Raw genomic sequence first — 21658 nt, forward strand, 5'->3', positions numbered from 1 at the left:
CTACAGACCCAGACTGAGGAGGAGACTTTCTGATGTTATGTTTGGGACAGAGAAGGGAGAGCATCCGGTGTTGGACCAGGTGATGGATGTTGGACGAGGTGCTGGACCAGGTGCTGGACCAGTAGTTGGACCAGGTGATGGATGTTGGATGAGGTTTTGGACCAAGTGATTGATGTTGAACTAGTCGTTGGACCAGGTGTTGGACCAGGTGTTACATGTTGGACCAGGAGTCAAAATAGGTGTTGGACCAGGTGCTGGACCAGGTGTTCTATGTTGGATGAAGTGTTGGACCAGGTGATGGATGTTGGCCAGGAGTCGGAATAGGTGTTGGACCAGGTGTTTGATAAAGGTGTTACACGTTGGACCAGGTGTTGGATCAGGTGACGGATGTTGGATCAGGAGTCGGACCAGGTTTTGGACCAGGTGTTGCACAAGGTGCTGGACCAGGTGTTGGAACAGGTGATGGATGTTGGACCAGGTGTTGGACCAGGAGTTGCACCAGGTGATGGATGTTGGATCAGGAGTCGGACAGGTGTTGGACCAGGTGTTGGACCAGGTGTTGCACCAGGTGCTGGACCAGGTGTTCTATGTTGGATGAAGTGTTGGACCAGGTGATGGATGTTGGCCAGGAGTCGGAATAGGTGTTGGACCAGGTGTTTGATAAAGGTGTTACACGTTGGACCAGGTGTTGGATCAGGTGACGGATGTTGGATCAGGAGTCGGACCAGGTTTTGGACCAGGTGTTGCACAAGGTGCTGGACTAGGTGTTGGAACAGGTGATGGATGTTGGACCAGGTGTTGGACCAGGAGTTGCACCAGGTGATGGATGTTGGATCAGGAGTCAGACCAGGTGTTGGACTAGGAGTTGGACCAGGTGATGGATGTTGGATCAGGAGTCGGACAGGTGTTGGACCAGGTGTTGGACCAGGTGTTGGACCAGGTGTTGCACCAGGTGCTGGACCAGGGGTTGGAACAGCTGATGGATATCGGACCAGGAGTCAGACCAGGTGTTTCCCGCTGTTTGACAAATATTTTGTTGTGTTTTGTTCTCAGGTTCTCGTCTCAATGGCACCGGGAGTGTGTGTGGCGCTGAGTGTGTGCGTGGGAGTGTGTGTGACGCTCAGTGTGTGTGTGGGGGTGTGTGCAGCGTTCAACATGGACACGTCGTTCCCGCTGATTAAAACTGGACGAGAAGGAAGTTTGTTTGGACTGTCGGTCGCTCTGCACCAAGACCTGAAGACCGGCCAGTACCTGTGAGTATACACCTGAGTACCTGTGAGTACACTGCCGAGTACCTGTGAGTACACACCGAGTACACACCTGAGTACCTGTGAGTACACACCTGGGTACCTGAGAGTACATACCTGCTGAGTACACACCTGCCAAGTACCTCTGAGTACAACTGGAGGGTGGACGGAGGGGTGGAGTGGATGGAGGCGGATGGAGGTAGGGTGGAGGGTGGAGAAGTGGAAGAGTGGAGAATGAAGGTAGGATGGAGGGGTGGAAGAGGGTGGAGGTCAGTGATCATGTGAGCAAACTGCCAACATTTTAAAGTTAAACGGAGAGTGGAGATTCAGATTGTTGATTTGGAGACGTTCAGATAATCTGGACTTCAGTCAGACTGAGGCTTCGTTCATAACACAACACCTCCAGAGCGTCTGGTTCTGTTACAACCAGACGCCTCCAGAGCGCCTGGTTCTGTTAGAACGCGACCGCTCCAGAGCGTATGGTTCTGTTCTGATTGAAATAAATAATCAACCAGCGGAATGAGGGGCGGAGCCTTGCAGAGCTGGAGGTCACTCAGAGGTGACAGAGCTCCAGTCACCATGACAACCGTCTCCTCATGCTCTCTAACTGGATGATGATGATGACACACACACACACACACACACACACACACACACACACACACACACACACACACACACACACACACACACACACTCCTCCATGAGCCCAGACGTAACCTGAAGTCTCAGTCCGGTCCCGGTCCAGTCAGGTCCAGGTCAGTCCAGTCCAGTCCAGGTTAGTCTGGTCCTGGTCCTGGTCCTGGTCCCGGTCCCGGTCCGGTCTGGTCCAGGTCAGTCAGTGTAGACTTCACCTCTTCCTCTTTGCTTTGGTTCTGACCGCCTTTATTCAGATAGTTTGTGTGTCGAGTCTCTAATGTCCTTCGTCCTGATGTGTCACACCCTCTGAAGAGGAGGAGGAGGAGAAACAGGAGGAGGAATAGGAGGAGGTGGTGAAGGAGGAGCAGGAGGAGGCGTGTCCTCCATCTGACATTGTCTGTCCCTGCGTGTCTCCGTCCTTCAGACGTTTCTTCATCACAGCTGAACTGTTGCTCGGCCCTACTCTGCCCTACTCTGCTCTATTCGGCTCAACCCGGTCATTTTTCATGACAATACAGTACGACCATCGTGCCCAAGTCATCACCCCTGATATGATGCAGCGCGAACATCCATTGAATAGCAGCTCAAATAATAAATTAAATAGTACATATTTTTATATATTTATTAATATTATACAAAATGTGGCTCGTTATGCTCGTGCCTCACTGTCCGGTGTTTCGGTTTAACTGGTGCCCCTGTTAACTGGTGGCTTCTGCCACCCTCGTCCTCTCGGGCAGGCTATTGGTTGGCGCTCCAAAGGAGAAGGCGGAGCCAAAAGTCCCGGCCAATCGAACAGGAGGTGTGTACAGCTGTCCCATCACTGCCGACCAATCAGACTGCAGGAGGATGGAGCTCATCAATCCAGGTAAATCTCACCTGTCCAGCACCTTAACAAAGAGACTTGTAGTGATGATGTGAGGACCGCCTTCTCTCAGTCCAGCTATCGATCATCACAAGCTGTCAATCAACTATTGATCATCCGTCCATCAGCGATTAATCACTGGGGGGGCAACATAGCACAGGAGGCGGGGGGGGGGTTGCTCTAGGGGGTGACGGGGGTCACTGGTGTGGCCATAGAGTGGAGTGGGGGGGTGGGGGGTGGCAGTACTGTCGTTACATCAAGTCCACCAGCTGTATGCAGAGATCATTATCCCACAATTCCCATCAGCTGATTGACTTCCTGCCTGATAATATCAGTGTCCTGGTGCATTATGGGTAGTCCATCCCTCAGCTCTGAGTGACAGTTCTCTTCTGTTCCTGCTTTATCTGCTGCTTTTAAACACACACACACACACACACACACACACACACACACACACACACACACACACACACACACACACCAGAAGGGCTTTTAAGCTGTAAAAAAAACCATAAAACACAGGAGTCGATGCACACACAGATATACTACACCAATAGCGTGCAACATGAAGCAGCTGAACGTTGAATAAAGTTTGAATCCTCTCGGTCTCTCCTGCCTTCCAGACCTGAACCAGTCTGAGGACCTGGTTGAAGACATGTGGCTGGGCGTGTCAGTAGCCAGTCAGGGCCGACCTGGTGGGAGGGTCCTGGTGAGTCTGGCTTCTCATTGGACGACACAGTTTGAACGTTGTTCCATTTTGATGTTTCACTGAAGTTTCCCCAACATGAGGAGTTCATGTAGTTTTACTGCAGATAGTACTATTACTGTAAACAATGAGTAGAACTGAATAGAACCACCGACTGACCCACCTGTCCCGGTGTGTGCAGGCATGTGGTCACCGTTTTGTTAAACTCTACGGAGCCTTTAAACTCCGGCACATGATTGGCCGGTGTTATCTCCGTGGAAACGACCTGCAGTACAATGTCAGCGACCTGCTCTGGCAGAACCCCGAGCAGCTCTGCAGGTACACACACTGGAGGTCACCTGACCCAGTGTGGCTCCGCCCACCTCACCTGCTCTTTGTGTGTGTGTGTGTGTGTGTGTGTGTGTGTGTGTGTGTGTGTGTGTGTGTGTGTGTGTGTGTGTGTGTGTGCGTGCGTGCGTGCGTGTGCGTGTAGTCACCTGGGTGATGTCAGCGGGGAGGTCATGTGCACGATGGGGATCTCGGCCTTCATCACTCAGACTGAAGTCATCGTCGGATCACCTGGAAGTTACGAATGGCAAGGTGTCTACTGTACTCTATTGTACTCTATTGTACTGTACTGTACACTTTTCACCTCTGGAGTTGTTTTAACTGGTAAAATCAATGTGTGTGTGTGTGTGTGTGTGTGTGTGTGTGTGTGTGTGTGTGTGTGTGTGTGTGTGTGTGTGTGTGTGTGTTCAGGCAACGTTCACGTCTCCTGGATGAACCCAGACGATGACTTCGACACCCAGAAGACTTCGTTCTCCAACATGGACCGCAGGAGCGTTTACATCGGTGCTCTGTCCCTTTAAATGTCCTCACTGCTCAGTTAACTCTTCATGAAGTAATCTGTTGCTATTACTGCAGTACTTTTGTCTGAAGAGCGAACGTCCAGGTTTTATAGAGCATCTTCATCTAAAATCCAGATGACAGAGCATCTTCTTCCTCTAACATACAGATTATAAAGATTATAGGGCATCTTCCTTCTCTAATCCAGATTATACAGTATCTTCATCTAAAATCCAGATGATAGAGCATCTTCCTCCTCTAATCCAGATTATAGAGCATCTTCCCCTTCTTGTTCCAGGATATTCCGTCACTCAGTCCAGACGACTTCTCTCTGAAGAAGAAGAAACCATCGTTACAGGTGATTGACGGCTTCCAATCAGAAAGCAGCTGGACCGACCTGCTGATTCATTGATTAGTGAATTGATTAATGTATTGAATAGCCAACCATTGGACTCATGATGGGTATATTGGTTGGTTATTGATCAGTTTATTAGTTATTTATTGGTTTGTAGATTCAGCAGTGTATTAATGAGAGTATTGATTATATATATATGTATGATATATGTATGATTGATTGATGAATTGATCATTGTGTTGATTGATGTGCTCATTGGTGTATTTGTGAAGAATTGATTGGTGTATTCGTTATTGAATTGATTATTTATTGGTGTGTTGATTGGTGAGGGGTTTAGTGTAATGTTCAGGGAGTGATTTGTTGAATAATTAATTAACTCATTATTGAATAAATTGGTTATTGATTATGTTGATTCCAGTATTGAAGTGTTTTGATCAGTGTATTAACAAATAATTGATGTTTTTGATTGCTGTTTTGATTGGTGATTGATGAATATATTGATCCCTGGGTTGGCTGGCGTGTTGATATGGGTGACAAATGTGGTATTGATTAGTCAATTGATAGGTTTATTGATTGGTTATTGATAAGTGGCATTCTTCAGATGCTTATTTCTGGATCGGGTGCATTGATTAGATGTATTGATCGGGTATATTGATGGGATGTTTTGATAAGAAGTATTGATCGGGTGTGTTGATGGGATGTATTAGTTGGGTGTATTGATCGGGTATACTGATTGATTGATCTTGAACAGGAGCTCCAAGGGACAGTAAAGAAGACGCTCGGGGCTCCGTGCTACTCGCGGTGAAACGCTCTGGCCGGCTGGTGACTCTGCAGACTCTACGTGGCGAACAGATGGGCTCATACTTCGGTAACGCCGTGGCGACCGCCGACCTCAACGGTGACGGGTACGAGCACGGGGGGCGTGGCGAGGTGTCGTTCTGATTGGTGTTGTGAAAACCCGAGTCTGACGGCGTGCGTCCTGCAGGTGGAGCGACCTGCTGGTGGGCGCTCCGTTTTACTTCCACCGCCAGCAGGAGGCGGGCGGCGCTGTATACGTCTACCTGAACCAAGGAGGGCGGGTCGGCTCGGAGCCCAGCACCGTGCTGAGGGGGCCGAAGGGATCGGCCTTCGGGATGTCACTCGCCGCCGCCGGAGACGTCAACCAGGACGGCTTCCAAGGTGAGGAGGCGGGGCCTGTCATCGAATGCCAACACTCAGTAATCGATCGGTCCAGTGATGTCATCGATCAGTGCAGTGATTTCTGTGATGTCATCGTTCGGGTACAGACTTCGCAGTCGGGGCTCCGTTCCATGAAAGCGGGACGGTGATGATCTGGACCGGGAGCAGCCGGGGGGTCTCTCCAGACCCGAGCCAGGTCACACACACACACACACACACACACACACACACACACACACACACACACACACACACACACACACATCAGTTAAGGCCAGAACCAGAACCAACCCCAGATCAATTAAACCTCTGATCCTTCACAAACCTGATCAATAATCAATTCAAACCAAAACCTGATAGTAACTGAACCCAGATGTTTAGGCCAAACCTGGATTCAGACTGAACAAGAAACCTGAACCTGAAACCAGGACCTGAACTTGGACCTGACCGATAGACCTGGACCTGACAGGTGGACCTGGACCTGACTGGTAGACATGGTCCTGACTGGTAGACTTGGTCCTGACAGGTGGACCTGGACCTGACTGGTAGACTTGGTCCTGACAGGTGGACCTGGACCTGGTCCTGACAGGTACTCTCTCTGGACAGGTGGTCCAGGGCAGCAGGATCTCCCCGGGGTTCAAGACTTTCGGGTACTCGCTGTCTGCAGGACTCGATGTTGACGGGAACCAATACCCGGACCTGTTGGTCGGCTCTCTGGACGACACCGTGGCTTTACTCAGGTACTACTTCCTGTACTCTGCTGGGTCACCATACTGCGTACCCTTTGTTGATTTCTACTGTCGTCTTCCAACTACAACTATCTTCTGTTTCTGTTTTCTGAGTATTACTGTCTAATACTTTAAGCTCAGGTGTTGTCTACCAAGCATCATTATACTCTACACAGGTGTACTTTGTACTAATGTCTAGATTGGTTGGTTGTTTGGTTAATTGGTTAAATGATTGGTTGGTTGGTCGATTGATCTAATTAGTTGTTCAATGATTGCTTTGGTTGGTTGTTAATTGGTTGGTTGGTTAATCTCATTAGTTCTTCAATTATTTCTTTGGTTGGTCGGTTGGTTGGTTGGTTAATCTATTTAGTTCAATAACTTCTTTGGTTGCTTGGCTCCACAGGGCTCGTCCCATCATCCACCTCAATAAAACACTCAGAGTTTCTCCCGATATCGTCGACCCGGTCGTCTGCGACTTCTGGTGAGAATCACCGCTGAACTCTGCTGCTAAATGCTGAGATGCTAATGAGATGCTAATGCAATGCTACCGGTCTGCTGTGTCAGTATTCAGGTGGAGGTGTGTTTCTCCTTCGTGTTCAGCAATGGAGAGACCAGCAGCAGAGACAACATCAGTGAGTCACGGCTTGATGTCAAACTGCTCCACACGATGAGCGTCCAGAACAGGAAGTAGAATATTAACGCCACTCATGTTGTGTTTGGGTCATTCTCACTGAGGAACACTGCCACCATCTGTGAGGGCACCGCCGTCCACCGTCAAGAAAACACAACAGGGCAGTTTGCTTTTTACTGTCCTGCAGCCCCCCACCCCCCCACACTACCCTCCACCCAACCCACTCTCCAGTCTGCTCTAGGTTCCTTTGTGAACTAATAAGTCTGTTTATGGTCAGAATTTGTTAATTACATTAACGAGATTACTCTGCGTGCGTGTGTGTGTGTGTGTGTGTGTGTGTGTGTGTGTGTGTGTGTGTGTGTGTGTGTGTGGTCAGGACGGTGCTGTCATTTCACTTCAGCTATTAATCAACAAACACACACACACACACACACACACACACACACACACTAGGAGTTCTGTCTGTCCTACAGTCTGCTAATTGACCAATGACAGATGAGGTCAAGCTGTTGCTATGACACCCCCCCCCCCTCTCACACACACACACACACACACACACACACACACACACACACACACACACAGACACACAGACAGACAGACACACACAATGACATCATGTGGTGTCCTTGCTTGTCCTCTCGTCTCATGTGTTCTTCCCCGAATGATGAATCGTATTATACCGACTGATATTATGATGTCTGGGACACACACACACACACACACACACACACACACACACACACACACACACACACACACACACACAATGTTCAAGATGTCTCATTATTTGACCAATCAGAAACAAGGGCAGCCTGAAGCTGAGCTGAACTGTCTGATCGATTGATCGATTGGATCCATTGAAATAAAGAATCAATCATTTGAAATTCTGATCAGTGATTATTGATCACGGAGACTGAAACCATTTCTTTCTGAGCACGGTGTGTGTTCGTCTCTCAGGGGTTCACTTCACCGTCGCTGCTGATGTCACCAACCTCAAGCCCCGCCTCCGATTCAGGGACAGCGGCAGCGAGTTCTCCGGTTACTGGTCACTGTCCAGAGGAGGGTGTAAGACCCTCAGAGTGGGCCTGCTGGTGAGACACACACACACACACACACACACACACACACACACACACACACACACACACACACACACACACACACACACACACACACACACACACACACACACACACACACACACACACACCCTGCAGCCGCTCCGTCTTCATGAATCATCATTTTTAAAAATTGTCAGTGTTTTTCGTCACAACATTCAGACTCCCGTCTCTTCTCGGCCCGTCTCGTGTCTTCTAGCCATGACCCGTCTCTTCTCACCCAACCCGTCCCGTCTCTTCTCGCCCCGTCCTGTTGACATCTCCGGTTTTGAGACGTCTGATCTTCATCCAGTCTAGAATCCTGTTTGTTCAGATTCCTTCTGTTGGTTCACATTAAAGTCTGAAGGCTGGAACCCGGGTGCTCCGGTAGACCATGAGAACCTGGATCCACAGTCCTTTAGAGTCCTTAAAGACCCGGTTCCACGGGACTGTTTGATAGAACAAGGCGGCTCCGCTGACAAAGTTGTGGACGGTACCTAAAGTCCCGTTAACGTACCGTAACAGTTACCGTTTTTCGGTCACCCCTCCGTTGAAGGAGCTTGCAGATTGGTACGGTTCCATAAGGCGGAGCTACAATGCTGCCGTCTGCTGATTGGTCAGTGACGATCGTCACTCTGGACAAGAAGCTCCACCTACTGAGCTGCATCCATGTTGAGGTCCAGGTCTTGGTGTTTTCCTCTGCAGACTCCGATCCAGGACCAAGTGGACCCCCTGGTCTTCTCCCTCAATGTGTCTCTGGACCAGAAGCTGCCCAACAAAAGACCTGCAGTCCAGGACCTGAACCGCTTCCCCGTGCTGAGCCAGACCCCTCAGCCCATCAGGACCCAGGTAGACCCATCAGGACCCCCAAGGCCCGGGTCACCAGAACAAGGAAAGGAAGTAAAATGTACTGAAACTCAATAGGAACCAGATCCAGTCAGAACCAGAACCATTACAAACCAGATCCAGTCAGAACCAATTAGAACCAACCAGGTCAACAAGACCCAACAAAATGAGAACCACCAGAGTCCAGAACTCACCAGAACCAGATATAAACCTGATCCATTTAAAACTGATGAGAACCTGAAGAACCACATAGGACCCGGGTCCGTATGGACCAGAGGAAGAATCAGGGTTAGAACTTATCCGGGGTCTGTTTTTCCCAGACGGTTTCTGATTCAGGGTCCCTGGTTCAGGTCTTCTCTCTGGTCTCTCAGATCCACATCCAGAAGTCCTGTGGCCTCGACAACCGTTGCCATAGCAACCTGCAGATGGAGGCCCGGTTCACCGACGGCAACCTGAAGCCCTTCATGGAGTGAGTACTACTATTACTACTACTGCTACTAATGGTACTACTACCACTACTACTACTAGTCCTGGAAGTGACTAACTACTAGTACTGGTATTACCATTTCTACTGGAAATTAAAGTCAGAAAAACCAGTGAAAAAGTACCAACTAGTTACCTGTCACTGCAGATTAAAAGTACTAGTTACTTGTAATGTTTCACCTCCAAGTACCAGAAGTCAATAATGTACAAATGTACAAAGATGCTCTATAATCTGAGGTTAGAGGAGGACGATGCTCTATCATCTGTTTATGTTAAGAAGAGCAGATTATAGAGCATCTTCCTCCTCCAACATCCAGATTACAAACTAATGACATTAAGAAACAGATTAAAAACCAAGGCGACAGGATTGTTTTGTACATTTCGGCTCCAACTTGAAAAGAAAGTGAAACATCATTAAAATGTATTTTACTTTGAAAGTAGAAGTGAATTTAAGGTTGGGTCACGATCTGCATTAAATGTCGGCAGTGTGAACATTAATTTGATCGTTATCGTTAACGATCGATCACAGACTGAACAGTTCCAGTGTGACGCAGTTTGCCGACTGAACGAAACTCTCCGTCACTCGGTCGTCATGGTAACAGAACGTCTGTATCCTCCTGTGTTTCCAGGCAGAACGGCAGTCAGCGGTTGTTCTACGACTCCAGCATCAAGAAAGTGTTTCTGGAAGTTGCCGTGAGCAACACGCCGTCACCGGGGCGACCAGCAGAGGATGCTCACAACGCCGTGCTCACCGCCAGCATCCCGCCGTCACTGCTCTACTCCGGAGTTCAGACCAAGGTACTGAGAAACTAGAGCCGCAGGGCAGAGGGTCACATCACTGAGATTACCCAGAAGTCAATGGGGCAGTGAGAAGCAGGTCAAGAAAGTGGGGTCGGTATAGTTTAAGATGAAGTACAGAGAGTAACTAGAGCAGGTGGATTAACTAGAGCAGGTGGAGTACCGGTGTACCGACGGCAGACTTCCAGCCATACATGATCTCAGGTTCCGGATCTTGTCAGACACTGTCTTGTGTTTCAGGGGGACGTGGCCTCTGTGGACTGTTTGATCCAGGACCAGGTCCTGCTGTGTGAGCTCGGGAACCCCTTCAGAAGCAACCAGAAGGTACTGACAAGCTACCAGGTACCATCAAGTACCACCAGTCCGTCAGTCTGGACCACACCCTCACAGTTCGTCTCCTTCTCCAGGTTCAGGTCTTGATCAAGTTCCAGCCTGAAATCAGTCTGGACACCAGAGAGATCCGGTCCCACCTGCAGTTGTTCACGTAACAAACACCTCCACTGTACACCTGTTCACCGATTCAACCTATACCTGTTCACCCATTCACCAGTTTACTGGTTTACCTGCTGGTCCAATAGCCACACCTCCACCTGTCCATATCAACCCACCTGGAGACTCCACCTTGTGGCTCCACCTGGAGACTCCACCTAGAGGCTCCACCTGGTGGCTCCACCTGTCCTGATGGAGTTGATCACTCAGTGTGTTGTGTGTTTGCTCCCTCAGGCTCAGCGAGCAGCCGGAGCTCCGCCCCCTGACGGTGTCCATGTTGGTAGAGTTCTCCCTGCAGACGTCGCTCACTCTGTAAGAAAGAGATGGAGGCCATGTCTCCTCCATCATTCACCAACTGAAGCTTCACATTATGAAAGCATGGAACAATAACAGCTGAAGAACTCTGACTGACTGCTCTGATTGGCTCGTTCTGGACAGAATCCGACCGCCTGGCCCCGCCTTCTTCAGCGGTCATGTGATCGGAGAATCTGCGATGAAGAAGACGGAGGACATTGGAAGTCTTCTGCTCTTCACCCTGCAGGTTTGTCTCGGTGGTGAAGGTGTTGATCAACCAGGTAACTAGGTGGTACCAGGTTGTAACAGGGTCATCAGGTGGTACCAGGTGTGACCAGGTGTCTGCTGACAGGTGCAGGTCTATGGAAAGCCAATGGGTCACCTTGGCAACCTGGCAGTTGAATTCGATTGGCCAAGGGAGACGACCACAGGGAAATGGCTGCTGTACCTCACGGAGATACGAGAGATAGGAGTGGACGGCGCTTCAGAGCAACGCTGTGTTCCGCCCGGTGACATCATCAACCCACTCAACCTGCTGGTAACCACGGCAACACACTCCCGACAACACACACAGTCCAGTTCAGCATCGACCGGTCATGTTCAAACTGCTTCATCAGTTTCACTGTCGTCTGTGTCCCGTCTGCTCAGCGGTCGGAGGAGAGGAGGAGGAGGAGCCTGGAGGAGGAGGAAGAGGAAGAGGAGGGGCAGGAAGAGGAAGAGGAGCAGCAGCAGGAGCAGCAGCAGGAGCAGCAGCAGGAAGAGCAGACTGGAAACACTCCACCCGTCTTGCACCTGCAGGGATGGGGGATGAAGTCCTACACACTGGTACAAACATGGGGACGCACCGCGGTGGAAAAAAAACCGTACCACTGAGAATATTTTATATCAGAGGAGTTTTAGTACCGAGAATAAAGTTTCATCTTTGTAACATCGTGCAACGAAATGTTGATGGAAGCGTTGTTTCCTCAGTGATTGGAATCATTTTAGGATGATGATGATGATGATGATGATGATGATGATGATGTCACAGGATTGTCTCCGGGGGGCGAGCTGCGTGACCTTCATCTGTCCTCTGATGGACATGAACAGCTCTGCGACTCTAAGTGTCCGAGTCCGCCTGTGGAACTCCACCCTGATGGAGGTATGACCCCCCTTTAGTCTCCACCCTGATGGAGGTACTATCTCCATCCAAACTTCCATTCGTCTCCACCCTGATGGAGGTACGACCTCCGTCTGATTCACTTCATAACATCGAGTGAAGATCCAGTTAATCACATTTCACACGGTTCATTTCAGTCTGGTCTCGGTGTTGTTGTGAAATGACCTTTGACCTGCGAAGCCTCTGTGGTGGCGTTTCTTCTGCCCCCTAGTGGCCGCACTGCCCTCTCACCTCAGAGTCTTTGTTTCAGGATTACCTCGACGCCCGGAGTGTGACGGTTCGAGGCCGAGTGACTCTGAAGCTGCACACCGACAAACCAATGGTCCACATGGAGCCCCAGAGTTCGGAGGTGAGGCCCCCCAGCAGGGTGTCCACTACGCCCCAGCAGGGTGTCCACTACCCCCCAGCAGGGCATCATCCCCGCAGGCCCAACACCGTCCTACAGTCCGTGACACTCATCTCATCTCGGCTCCGCCCTCAGGTGGTGTTCCAGGTTTACCCCGACGTGGCGCTGCAGCTGGACTCCGGCGCCCCTGTGTGGATCATGGTGGTCTCGGTTCTGGCCGGGGGGGTTCTGCTGGCTCTGATCTGCCTGCTGCTCTGGAAGGTAAGTTGAGGCCTGTAGAAGGTCCAGGTCAGGGTCCAGGGACCTGTCAACTGAGTGCTGTGGTGTCGCCCCCCTGCTGGGCAGTGTGGGTTCTTCAGGAGAGCCAGCACCAGGGAACTGTACCAGGCCAAGACCCAGAAGGCCCACATGAAGGTCCAACCGTCGGAGAGCGAGCGGCCGAGCGAGGATCTCTGACAGAAAGAGAGAGAGAGAAAGAACGAGCTCTACTGTAAGGACCAGGTGCTCATTGTTTACTGTCTCTCTTCAGCCTGTTTGTTTACTCTCTTTCTTTACCCTGTTTGTTTACACTGTTTACTGTTCGCCCCGTGTAGTTCTTCTAATGTATTGAATTCCTTTGTGTTAATATAACAGAACATTTAGAGGCAAAATGTTGTCGTTTCACCAGAGAACCACCACGGGGCAACGATCTCATCAACCCTCATATTTTCATTTGTACCTTGGAACCACAGTCCAATGAGCCAAACAAACATAGTCAAAATCAGAAACTCAAAATACAAAAATACCTTTCATTTAAACCACAGTTCATTTAAATGCCCATTTTATCAACACATTAGATGCTCTTCTTCTAATCACATGTGCACACAACGTTTGATTGGCCATAGCTGGAAGCTACATACCTGAAGTCCAGAGGGGCAGCTGAAGGAATCTGCTGCTGATCAAGCTTCAACCAGATCCAGTCAGAACCAGAACCATTACAAACCAGATCCCGTCAGAACCAATTAGAACCAACCAGGTCAACAAGTCCCAACAAAATGAGAACCACCAGAGTCCAGAACTCGCCAGAACCAGATATAAACCTGATCCATTTAAAACTGATGAGAACCTGAAGAACCACATAGGTTCAAGCTTGGTCTGTGATCAATAATTGATCGTTGAGCTGCAGGGCCTGTCCCACATTGTCCAAAACGATCAAGATCCAAACTGTTTCCCTCGATCAGCTGGTGAATGACGATCCAGTTCACTGACATGAGGTTTTGAACTTCACTGAAGCTGAACCTGTTAAAGTCTCTGGTGAGGACGGTGACTAAGGTGTTCAGAGCAACAATGTCTAATGCCGCTTGTCCTTTGATAAATTAATCCATTGATTGATTTTACGTTCCCAACAGTCGATGCTTTCATCAGTCATCAGTTCCTACATTTTTCCTATGTTTACAACAATAACCAAATAAATGTTGAATATTATTCTTGGCTCAAATCCCGTCCTGCCCCTTCCTGCTCACCCGGTCTCAATCACCTGGAGGCTTTATCTCCTCCTCACATTGCCCGAGCTCCCCCTAGTGGGTGAAGGTAGTACCTGCACGAGGCCAGACTAGTCAACACACAGAGAGCATAAACAATAACAACATATCACACATACAATAGCTCCTACACTCCGTTTACCATCTGTTTACCATTTTCTCTCTGTTTACTCTCTGAGAACTGTATACTCTGTTTACTGCCTGTGCACTATTTACTATCTGTTTACTCTGTTTACTGTTTATTCTTTGTTTACTGTTTATCATTAACTGTTTACTATCTGAGTACTGTTTACTCTGTTTACTGCCTGTATACTATTTACTATCTGTTTACTGTTTATTCATTGTTTACTGTTTACTCTCTGAGTACTGTTTACTGCCTGTGTACTGTTTACTCAGTTTACTGCCTGTGTACTGTTTACTCTCTGTTTACTGCCTGTGTACTGTTGACTTGGTTTACTGTTTATTCTTTGCTTACTGTTTACTATTTACTGTTTACTATCTTTGTACTATTTACTCTACTGGTTACTCTCTGTTTACAGTGTTTACTGTTTACCAGTCATTCAGTGTGTGGGGAACGACTGTGGGTCCCCACGCGGTGGCAGTGGGTCACCACGCTGTGGAGCGAGTCGTTCGCCACACGGCGCCTGTCATTCTGTCGTCTGACTCTGCGTTTCCTCCTCAGTGTGGGTTTTTCGAGCGGCGGGGGACGTGGTCCAGTGCAGCGCTACACCAGGGGAGGATTCTGGGTAGAGACCAGCAGACGTACGCGGACGCCAATGGGTTCCTGATCCAGGACCAAGTCTCCTCGACTCGAAACAGAAAATCGCCCAAACACTGGGTCACGTCCTGGACTCCCTGAGACCAGCAAGATCCCAAAACACCTCCTGAACAGAACCTGAACCTGAATCAGAACCAGACCAGACCCAAACCAAAACACCCCCAGAACCAGACCAGCTCCAACTGAACTTGTACCAGGCAAAGCTAATGGGACCTAAACAGAGCCAGAACCTGGGTCAAAACAGACCAGACCAAAACCAGACACAGTCCAAAGCCAATGGGACCAAACGAGGACCACACCCAGGGTCAGAACAGACCAGACTGATCCATGTTAATGGTACCAGACCAAAGCAAACGATCACAGAGCGGATGGTCGCACTGCCAGTTATTGCCATTATTGCTGCCATGGAAACGCTTTAGTGAGTGTGTGTGTGTGTGTGTTACATATTCCCAGTGTGCTCTCTGCCTTTCAGATTGATTGATTTCTTAAAGGGCTCCAGCTGAAATCAATACACACCTTGAAGGACCAAACCTGACCACAGTGATCCAGCACTTCAGTCCTCTCGTAACGTTCCTAACGGTTGTGATGTTGGTAATGTTGACCTTTGACCTCCTGGTTTCCTGTACAGATGATTTTAAAGTCATTTACGCTACTTTCAATTCACCGTTGTTAAAGTTAAAAACTGTAGTATTGTGTACTTTTTGTATTGTGTACTTTTTGTATTGTTGTGTACTTTTACTGCCTGTTTTTTATCACCCGTTTGTAAAGTTGTGAAATTTGACGTGAAGTCGCTGCATGGTGGACGGTGTCACTGTACGCTGATGATATTAAACGTTTTTTTATTGACGTTGTGGTCTGAGCCCAGAATATAGAGCATCTTCCTCCCATAACAGTCAGATTATAGAGCATCTGGCTCAGTAATAGTACTTTTTTCACAGCGGGGGCGTTTGACACATTTAAACACACAACAGCAGAAAAACATATGGAAACAAAATGTAAGACCGACAATACCTTTTCAAGGTTTTAAGTGCAGATTTGTAATTTCTTTTAATACTTTTAAGACCCAGGTTTCCAGTTACCACATGAAACAGTTTGTAGCCTGCAGACACACAGGAAGTGACATTTATTGAGACAAACTACCAAAGCCGACTGTGATGAGAGACGTCAGTCTCTTCTTTACCTGCGGAATTAGTGCAGGAGGCGTCCTAAGCTTGGCCAGCCAATAAAAGCACCGCTGAGACTTCAGATATGCTGTGACTTTCCCATCATGCTCCAGGAGAAACACCTGAGTCACGTCCTTGGTCTTCCAACAGTGACCCGGCCCCGCCTCTGCTCTGACTGGCTCAAACATCTCTGCGAGGTGGACACGCCCACCAACATGGAGGCTCAGTCTTTTCTTATTGAAACAGGCAACGCAACCGACGCCTCCGCCCATCTCTCAGGACCCCACAGCCGTCTGCAACACCGTCAGGTCCTCTGTCAGGTCCTTCATCTATGACACCGTCAGGTCCTTCGTCTATGACACCGTCAGGTCCAACTCTTCACCTTCAGTCTCATCTTCATCAGCACCAACGTCAGGCCAAGAAAACTCATTGACCTAAAATACACAAGACCATGATGAGAGGATGAGAGCGAGAGAGAGAGTGAGAGAGTGAGAGAGAGAGAACTGATTTTACCTGCAAAAGTTCTTCAGTCGGATCATCCGTGTTCTGATCTGCTTGTTTCAGCTCCACCATCACTTTACCATTACCTACACACACACACACGGTAATCTGTTATTACCCTCTTGTGATGCAGTATTGTAGTACTTTTGGCATTTGCAGTACTCCAGTACCTAGCAGTATGAGCAGTACGGAGGTGAAGGCCTGAACCAGAGCTTTTTCTCTGACCATCTTGTGAAGTCTGCAGCGTTTCTGGAGGAAGACCTCTGGACCTTGGGGGGGGGGGGGGGCATCATAGTGAGCAGAGCACTAACAAGGTTTCATCACCTTCAACCAGACATTAATCTGATGAGAACCCTGAAGAAACAATCATCACAAAGAGCAGCCTGAGCTTCTGTGTGTGTGTCCTGGTCACACACGTTGCGACTGAAATAAAAATATCGTCATTCATCTCGAAGTGTTTCGACTAGAACTGTGTGAAGATGCTCCACTGCTGCTCCTCATGGCAGAGTGTCACCTGTACAGGTGAGGCTGTGGGCAGAGTGTCACCTGTACAGGTGAAGCTGTCCTCCACCACTGCTGCTCCCCTGGTGGTCACTCCGTGCTGAGGGAATCTCAGCTGCAGCAAACAGCCGAACTTCAGCGTCTTCGTGTGGCCGGGAGTCGGCTGCTCGCCGCCACCACCATCGTCCTCGCCGCCCTCGGCAGGGAGCTCCGTCAGCTACAGATGACACACACTGTCACCAGCTCACACTAACTCACCTGAACCGGAGCAGGAAGTGCTCGTCTGCTTACCTGGATGATGTCAGAGGTCCAGCCATTGAAGCCTAAGCAGTGATTGGCCAGTTCCAGGCAGCGGGCGTGGCTTAGGGGGCGGGGTCTGTCAAACAGGAAGTGAGGAGTCTGTTTGGAGGAGAGTCTCACCTGGACGCGCGCACACACACACACACACACACACACACACAGAGGAAGGATGATGAGGATGAAGAGGAGGAGGATGAGGAAGAAGAGGAGGAGCCTTCACCTTCAGAGCGGCGCTCTGGAAAAGCGACTGTCCGTCTGTGAGTCTCTGAGCGGCGGCCGCCTGAGCAGCAGAGTAGAACTTGACGAGGGCGTAGAACCCGGGCGGCTGCTGAGGGGCATTCAGACTCACCTTCAGCAGGTAGAGCGGCCCGAAGGACGCGAAGACGGCGAGCAGCTGCTCCTGACGGAACACCAGCTGGTTAACCTCAACCACGTTACAGAGCCGCTCTGGAAACTCTACCAACAGCTCCAACAGGCCGTATAATGCATGTATGATAATAATGTATAATAAGAAGATTAATGACAGAACCTTGCAGGGCCGCAGCCTACAATGGTGTGTGAATGTTATTAATAATGTAAAGCACTTTGGGACTGCTCACGCATTTCCTTTTATAATAATAATAATAATAATAAACAATGGCACTGAAAACATTGAGGGAATCAGAAGAAAAGTCTGAACAGGAAACAGTCTGGACGTCCGACATGAGCCGACTGCATAACAACATCCACTGGTCACCACCGCATGGCTCAAACCACTGCCTGTGAACACAGCTCGTTGTCGTCACATTCAGACGATAACAGTTTGCATGAAATAGTAAAAAGTCTCAGTTTAGACTTCCGATCTTATTTATGGTTTAATTGGAATAAAATCTGTTTTTGAGCCGAGCAAATGTTTTGTTTCCAATTGACGAAAGGAAGAGAAAATTATTTCTATCCCTCCGTTTCTTTTTCCTGTAGAGAGGAGGAAGAGGAAGAGGAAGAGGAAGAGGAAGAAGAAGAAGAAGACGACAACTTTTCTGAAATTTTTTTTTGAAGTTTCTTATTTTTACTATTGATTCTACAGCAGTGTGAAGTTTATATATTTGAGAATAAGAAAGAAAGACGAGTATCCGTTAGACTCACCTGGATGTGAGCCTCGGAGTAACAGGGCTGGATGTCCCACACAAACAGAGTCTTGTTGTTCTCCACTGGAACCTGGAACTCCAGGACGTCCACCTGCATCCTGCTGCACCCAGACGAACCAGGGTCTATCAGAAAACACACAGGTCGCCTGTTTCAAACACAATCAAGAAAAACACGAGTGGAGCTTCACTTTCAGCAAATAGAAACGCACGGAGCGGTCGTCTCCCAGCCCGCCGGTTCGATTCCCATCTCAACATGCCGAAGTGTCCTTGAGCAAGACACTGCTCCCCGTGGGTCGACTGAGCTCTGCATGGCGGCCGCCTCTGCTGGTGTGTGAATGTGTGTGTGAATGGGTGAATGTGTAAAGCGATTTGAAAATTAAAATGCAGTAGTAGAAATACTTTTTCACTTAAAAATCATAGCTGCATTATTTGTCTCATAAAGCTGATCGTTAATGCATCGGCCAAAACCTCATTTTGTTTTTCAAGACTGCTTCTTCTGTGACGATGTGAGGCAGAGCGGCCATCAAGAGGCCGTCAGAGGCAGAGCGGCCGTTGATGTCACTCTCCTGCATCGCTCTGGATCACCAAGTCGAATTTAATTTTGATTCTTTTTTGTGGTGCAGTCCTGTTTGTGTTTTTTCTCTTGAGTTTTGTCATAAAAGGTGAACCTGGGTTAGAAAAAGCAGTTTGGATGATTTATTAATAATCTTGTTTATGAGACAAATAATGCAGCTATAACCTTGAAATGAAAAAGCATTTCTACTAATCCAATTTAACTTTCAAATTTGACATTTCAAATGGAGTTTTGGTCACTATTTGCTGGGGCATCTTTTGAAAATCTTAAAAGCCATTTTCTTTTTGAATTAAGTCACAGAATAAGCGGTTTTCAAGAAGAAAATTAAAATGAAGTTTGGTCGACTTATTATTAATTTTATTTATAAGTCAAAAAATGCAGTTTTAACCTGAAATTGAAAAGGAACTTCGGCTGATACATTTAAAAAATAAAATTTGATAAATATTTGCTTCCATATGAAAAACCCACAGCAGTTTATGATCTATAATAAGAAGAGGATAATTAAAAATGTGTTCTCCAATTACTTGAAATCTTCTCAATCAGTCGTAATACTGAAAGAAAAGTGTTTGATCAACATTAGTCTCATAAAATATCATATGAAACAGATTAGTATGATTTTATAAATCATCTGGAAACATCGTGAAAAAAAAGATTTCACAGGTTAAAAAGATGAATTACGTTGACTTTATGAGCGAAAACTGAAATCTGCCCGGACCAATATGGCGGCAACGTTAACGTAAACCGGAAGTCCGCTTCATCACAGAACGCAACAGAAGAGCGTTACATTAAAGTAACTTCACGTGCGGCTGCCCGTTACCTGCAGAAGAAAAATCTTTCCGCGGTGACGTCCGTGCACGTGCCCCGAAAGCTGTGGAGCGCGTGTTGCTCCGTCACTTTTAACAAGTTAAAATCCTCAGTAACGCGTTACCTCCACCCGGTCCAGGGAGCACCGACCTCAGCCAGCTGCGTTCACGCGCACACGCTGATCCGTCAGCTGGTGAACGAGTGAAAATCCTCCGTGACGTTTAACTTCGACAGTTCAAACCGAACTGGCGGGTGGGGGCGGGGAAAGTCCGGAACCAATGGTATTGTCGACTGACGTCACAGTGACCTGGCCAATCACGGCGTCCTTATAGAGACCATTGATTTATTGATTCATTCGGATAAGATAGATAGATAGATAGATAGATAGATAGATAGATAGATAGATAGATAGATAGATAGATAGATAGATAGATAGATAGACAGACAGACAGACAGACAGACAGACAGATAGATAGATAGATAGATAGATAGATAGATAGATAGATAGATAGATAGATAGATAGATAGATAGATAGATAGATAGATAGATAGATAGATAGATAGAAGTGGTAAAATATCCCAGTGGTAAAAGTATTATAAATACTTTAATTGAAGCAGATTGACCAGAATCACCATGAATGACGGAATCATTTGGTTCTTTTTCTTTTCTTTCTAAAGTTTTTTTTCTCTTTTTCTTCTTTATTGTTCTGCAACGGAAAAGTTTTAGGGCCGCTGAAGAAAAACAAAATTCGGAGGCTAAAAAAAAAAAAAAAAAAAACACCTTCGTGGCCCCAGAAAAAGTCGAAAATCAAAGTGCAGATTTTATTTCTCTTCACGGAGAGACCTTCCGTCCGTCTCTCATCATTTGCCCGTAGATGTGAATTCACATTAAATCACTTAATTCGGACTATATCGGGTTGCTTACTGCTTATGAACATGTGATTTTACACAGGATTCCCTTGATTAATAAGAACATTTAAAAAAGCAGCCCGGGATCCGCGTCTTTGTCCTTCGTATTGGACGAACTTCCGCGACGGAACCAGGCAGCAGCTGCTCCGTCTCTTCTGGTCCTGGTACCGATGATAACTGACCGTGTTTATGAGCGAGATTCTGTCCTGAAGCAGCTTTTCATCACTTCGTTAAACCGCCTGATGCATTATGAGGAAGCAGTCACGCGCTGGCGTCTGGATGGACAGACTTTTTTTTCCACCGTGAAAAAGAAAAATCTCGACTTTGATTTTCGACTTTTTCTAGTGCCACGAAGGTTTTTTGTTTTTATTGTAGCCTCCGAATTATTTTTTTCTTCAGTGGCCCTAAAACTCTTCCGTATTCTGCAGTATTTCTTCCTGCAGTATTTCTTCCTGCAGTATTTCTTCCTGCAGTTTTTCTTCCTGTAGTTTTTCTTCCTTTGTGTCCAGAGGATGTAGAGTGTTTTCACTTTCTGACTTGTGAGAAAGTGAAAACGATGGTGATGTCAGTACACACACACACACACACACACACACACACACACACACACACACACACACCCACACACACACACCCTCTGGAGCTGAGCTCAGAGGCTGGAAAGTGAAAGTGACGAAACAAACAAAAAGTGAGTGAAGCCAACTGGAGGTGTGACGTAACTGACTCAAGCTGCTGTAACTGACACAGTAGTACCAGTAGTAGTAGTAGTAGAAGTACCAGTAGTAGTAGTAGTAGTA

The 21658-nt window shown here is 47.8% G+C and overlaps 2 protein-coding genes across 6 annotated transcripts; one reads left to right on the forward strand and one right to left on the reverse strand.

Moving 5' to 3' along the window:
• Positions 1–877: 877 nt before the first annotated feature.
• LOC308124271 (integrin alpha-3-like) lies at positions 878–15066 on the forward strand (the record flags this gene model as incomplete). Its single annotated transcript, XM_080487194.1, has 28 exons — positions 878–997; positions 1054–1253; positions 2624–2751; positions 3372–3457; positions 3636–3772; positions 3927–4033; positions 4193–4285; positions 4578–4637; positions 5386–5539; positions 5620–5813; positions 5921–6009; positions 6420–6553; positions 6945–7022; positions 7106–7173; positions 8133–8266; positions 8978–9121; positions 9490–9587; positions 10231–10399; positions 10640–10723; positions 10807–10883; positions 11123–11200; positions 11327–11429; positions 11535–11720; positions 12213–12323; positions 12592–12690; positions 12835–12948; positions 13033–13129; positions 14810–15066. The coding sequence occupies 28 exons, from the start codon at positions 878–880 to the stop codon at positions 15064–15066; spliced, it is 3399 nt and encodes a 1132-aa protein (XP_080343320.1).
• A 935-nt stretch (positions 15067–16001) lies between these two features.
• On the reverse strand, positions 16002–20210 carry rdm1 (RAD52 motif containing 1). 5 transcript variants are annotated; one of them, XM_080488636.1, is made up of 8 exons: positions 20077–20199; positions 18573–18697; positions 17671–17844; positions 17442–17570; positions 17196–17367; positions 16820–16918; positions 16662–16735; positions 16002–16582 (listed from the first exon to the last, which is right to left on the reverse strand). In XM_080488636.1, exons 2-8 carry the CDS (start codon positions 18669–18671, stop codon positions 16502–16504), a joined length of 828 nt encoding a protein of 275 aa, XP_080344762.1. In that variant the 5' UTR covers positions 18672–18697; positions 20077–20199; the 3' UTR covers positions 16002–16501. The 5 variants fall into 5 exon arrangements, with proteins under 5 accessions (XP_080344762.1, XP_080344760.1, XP_080344759.1 ...); XM_080488634.1 differs by having other exon boundaries at positions 17671–17850; XM_080488633.1 differs by having other exon boundaries at positions 16003–16582; positions 17671–17850; positions 19966–20210.
• Between the last annotated feature and the right edge of the window lie 1448 nt (positions 20211–21658).

This window comes from Lipophrys pholis (assembly GCF_963383615.2).
Source record: "Lipophrys pholis genome assembly, chromosome: 19".
Lineage (NCBI taxonomy): Eukaryota > Metazoa > Chordata > Actinopteri > Blenniiformes > Blenniidae > Lipophrys > Lipophrys pholis.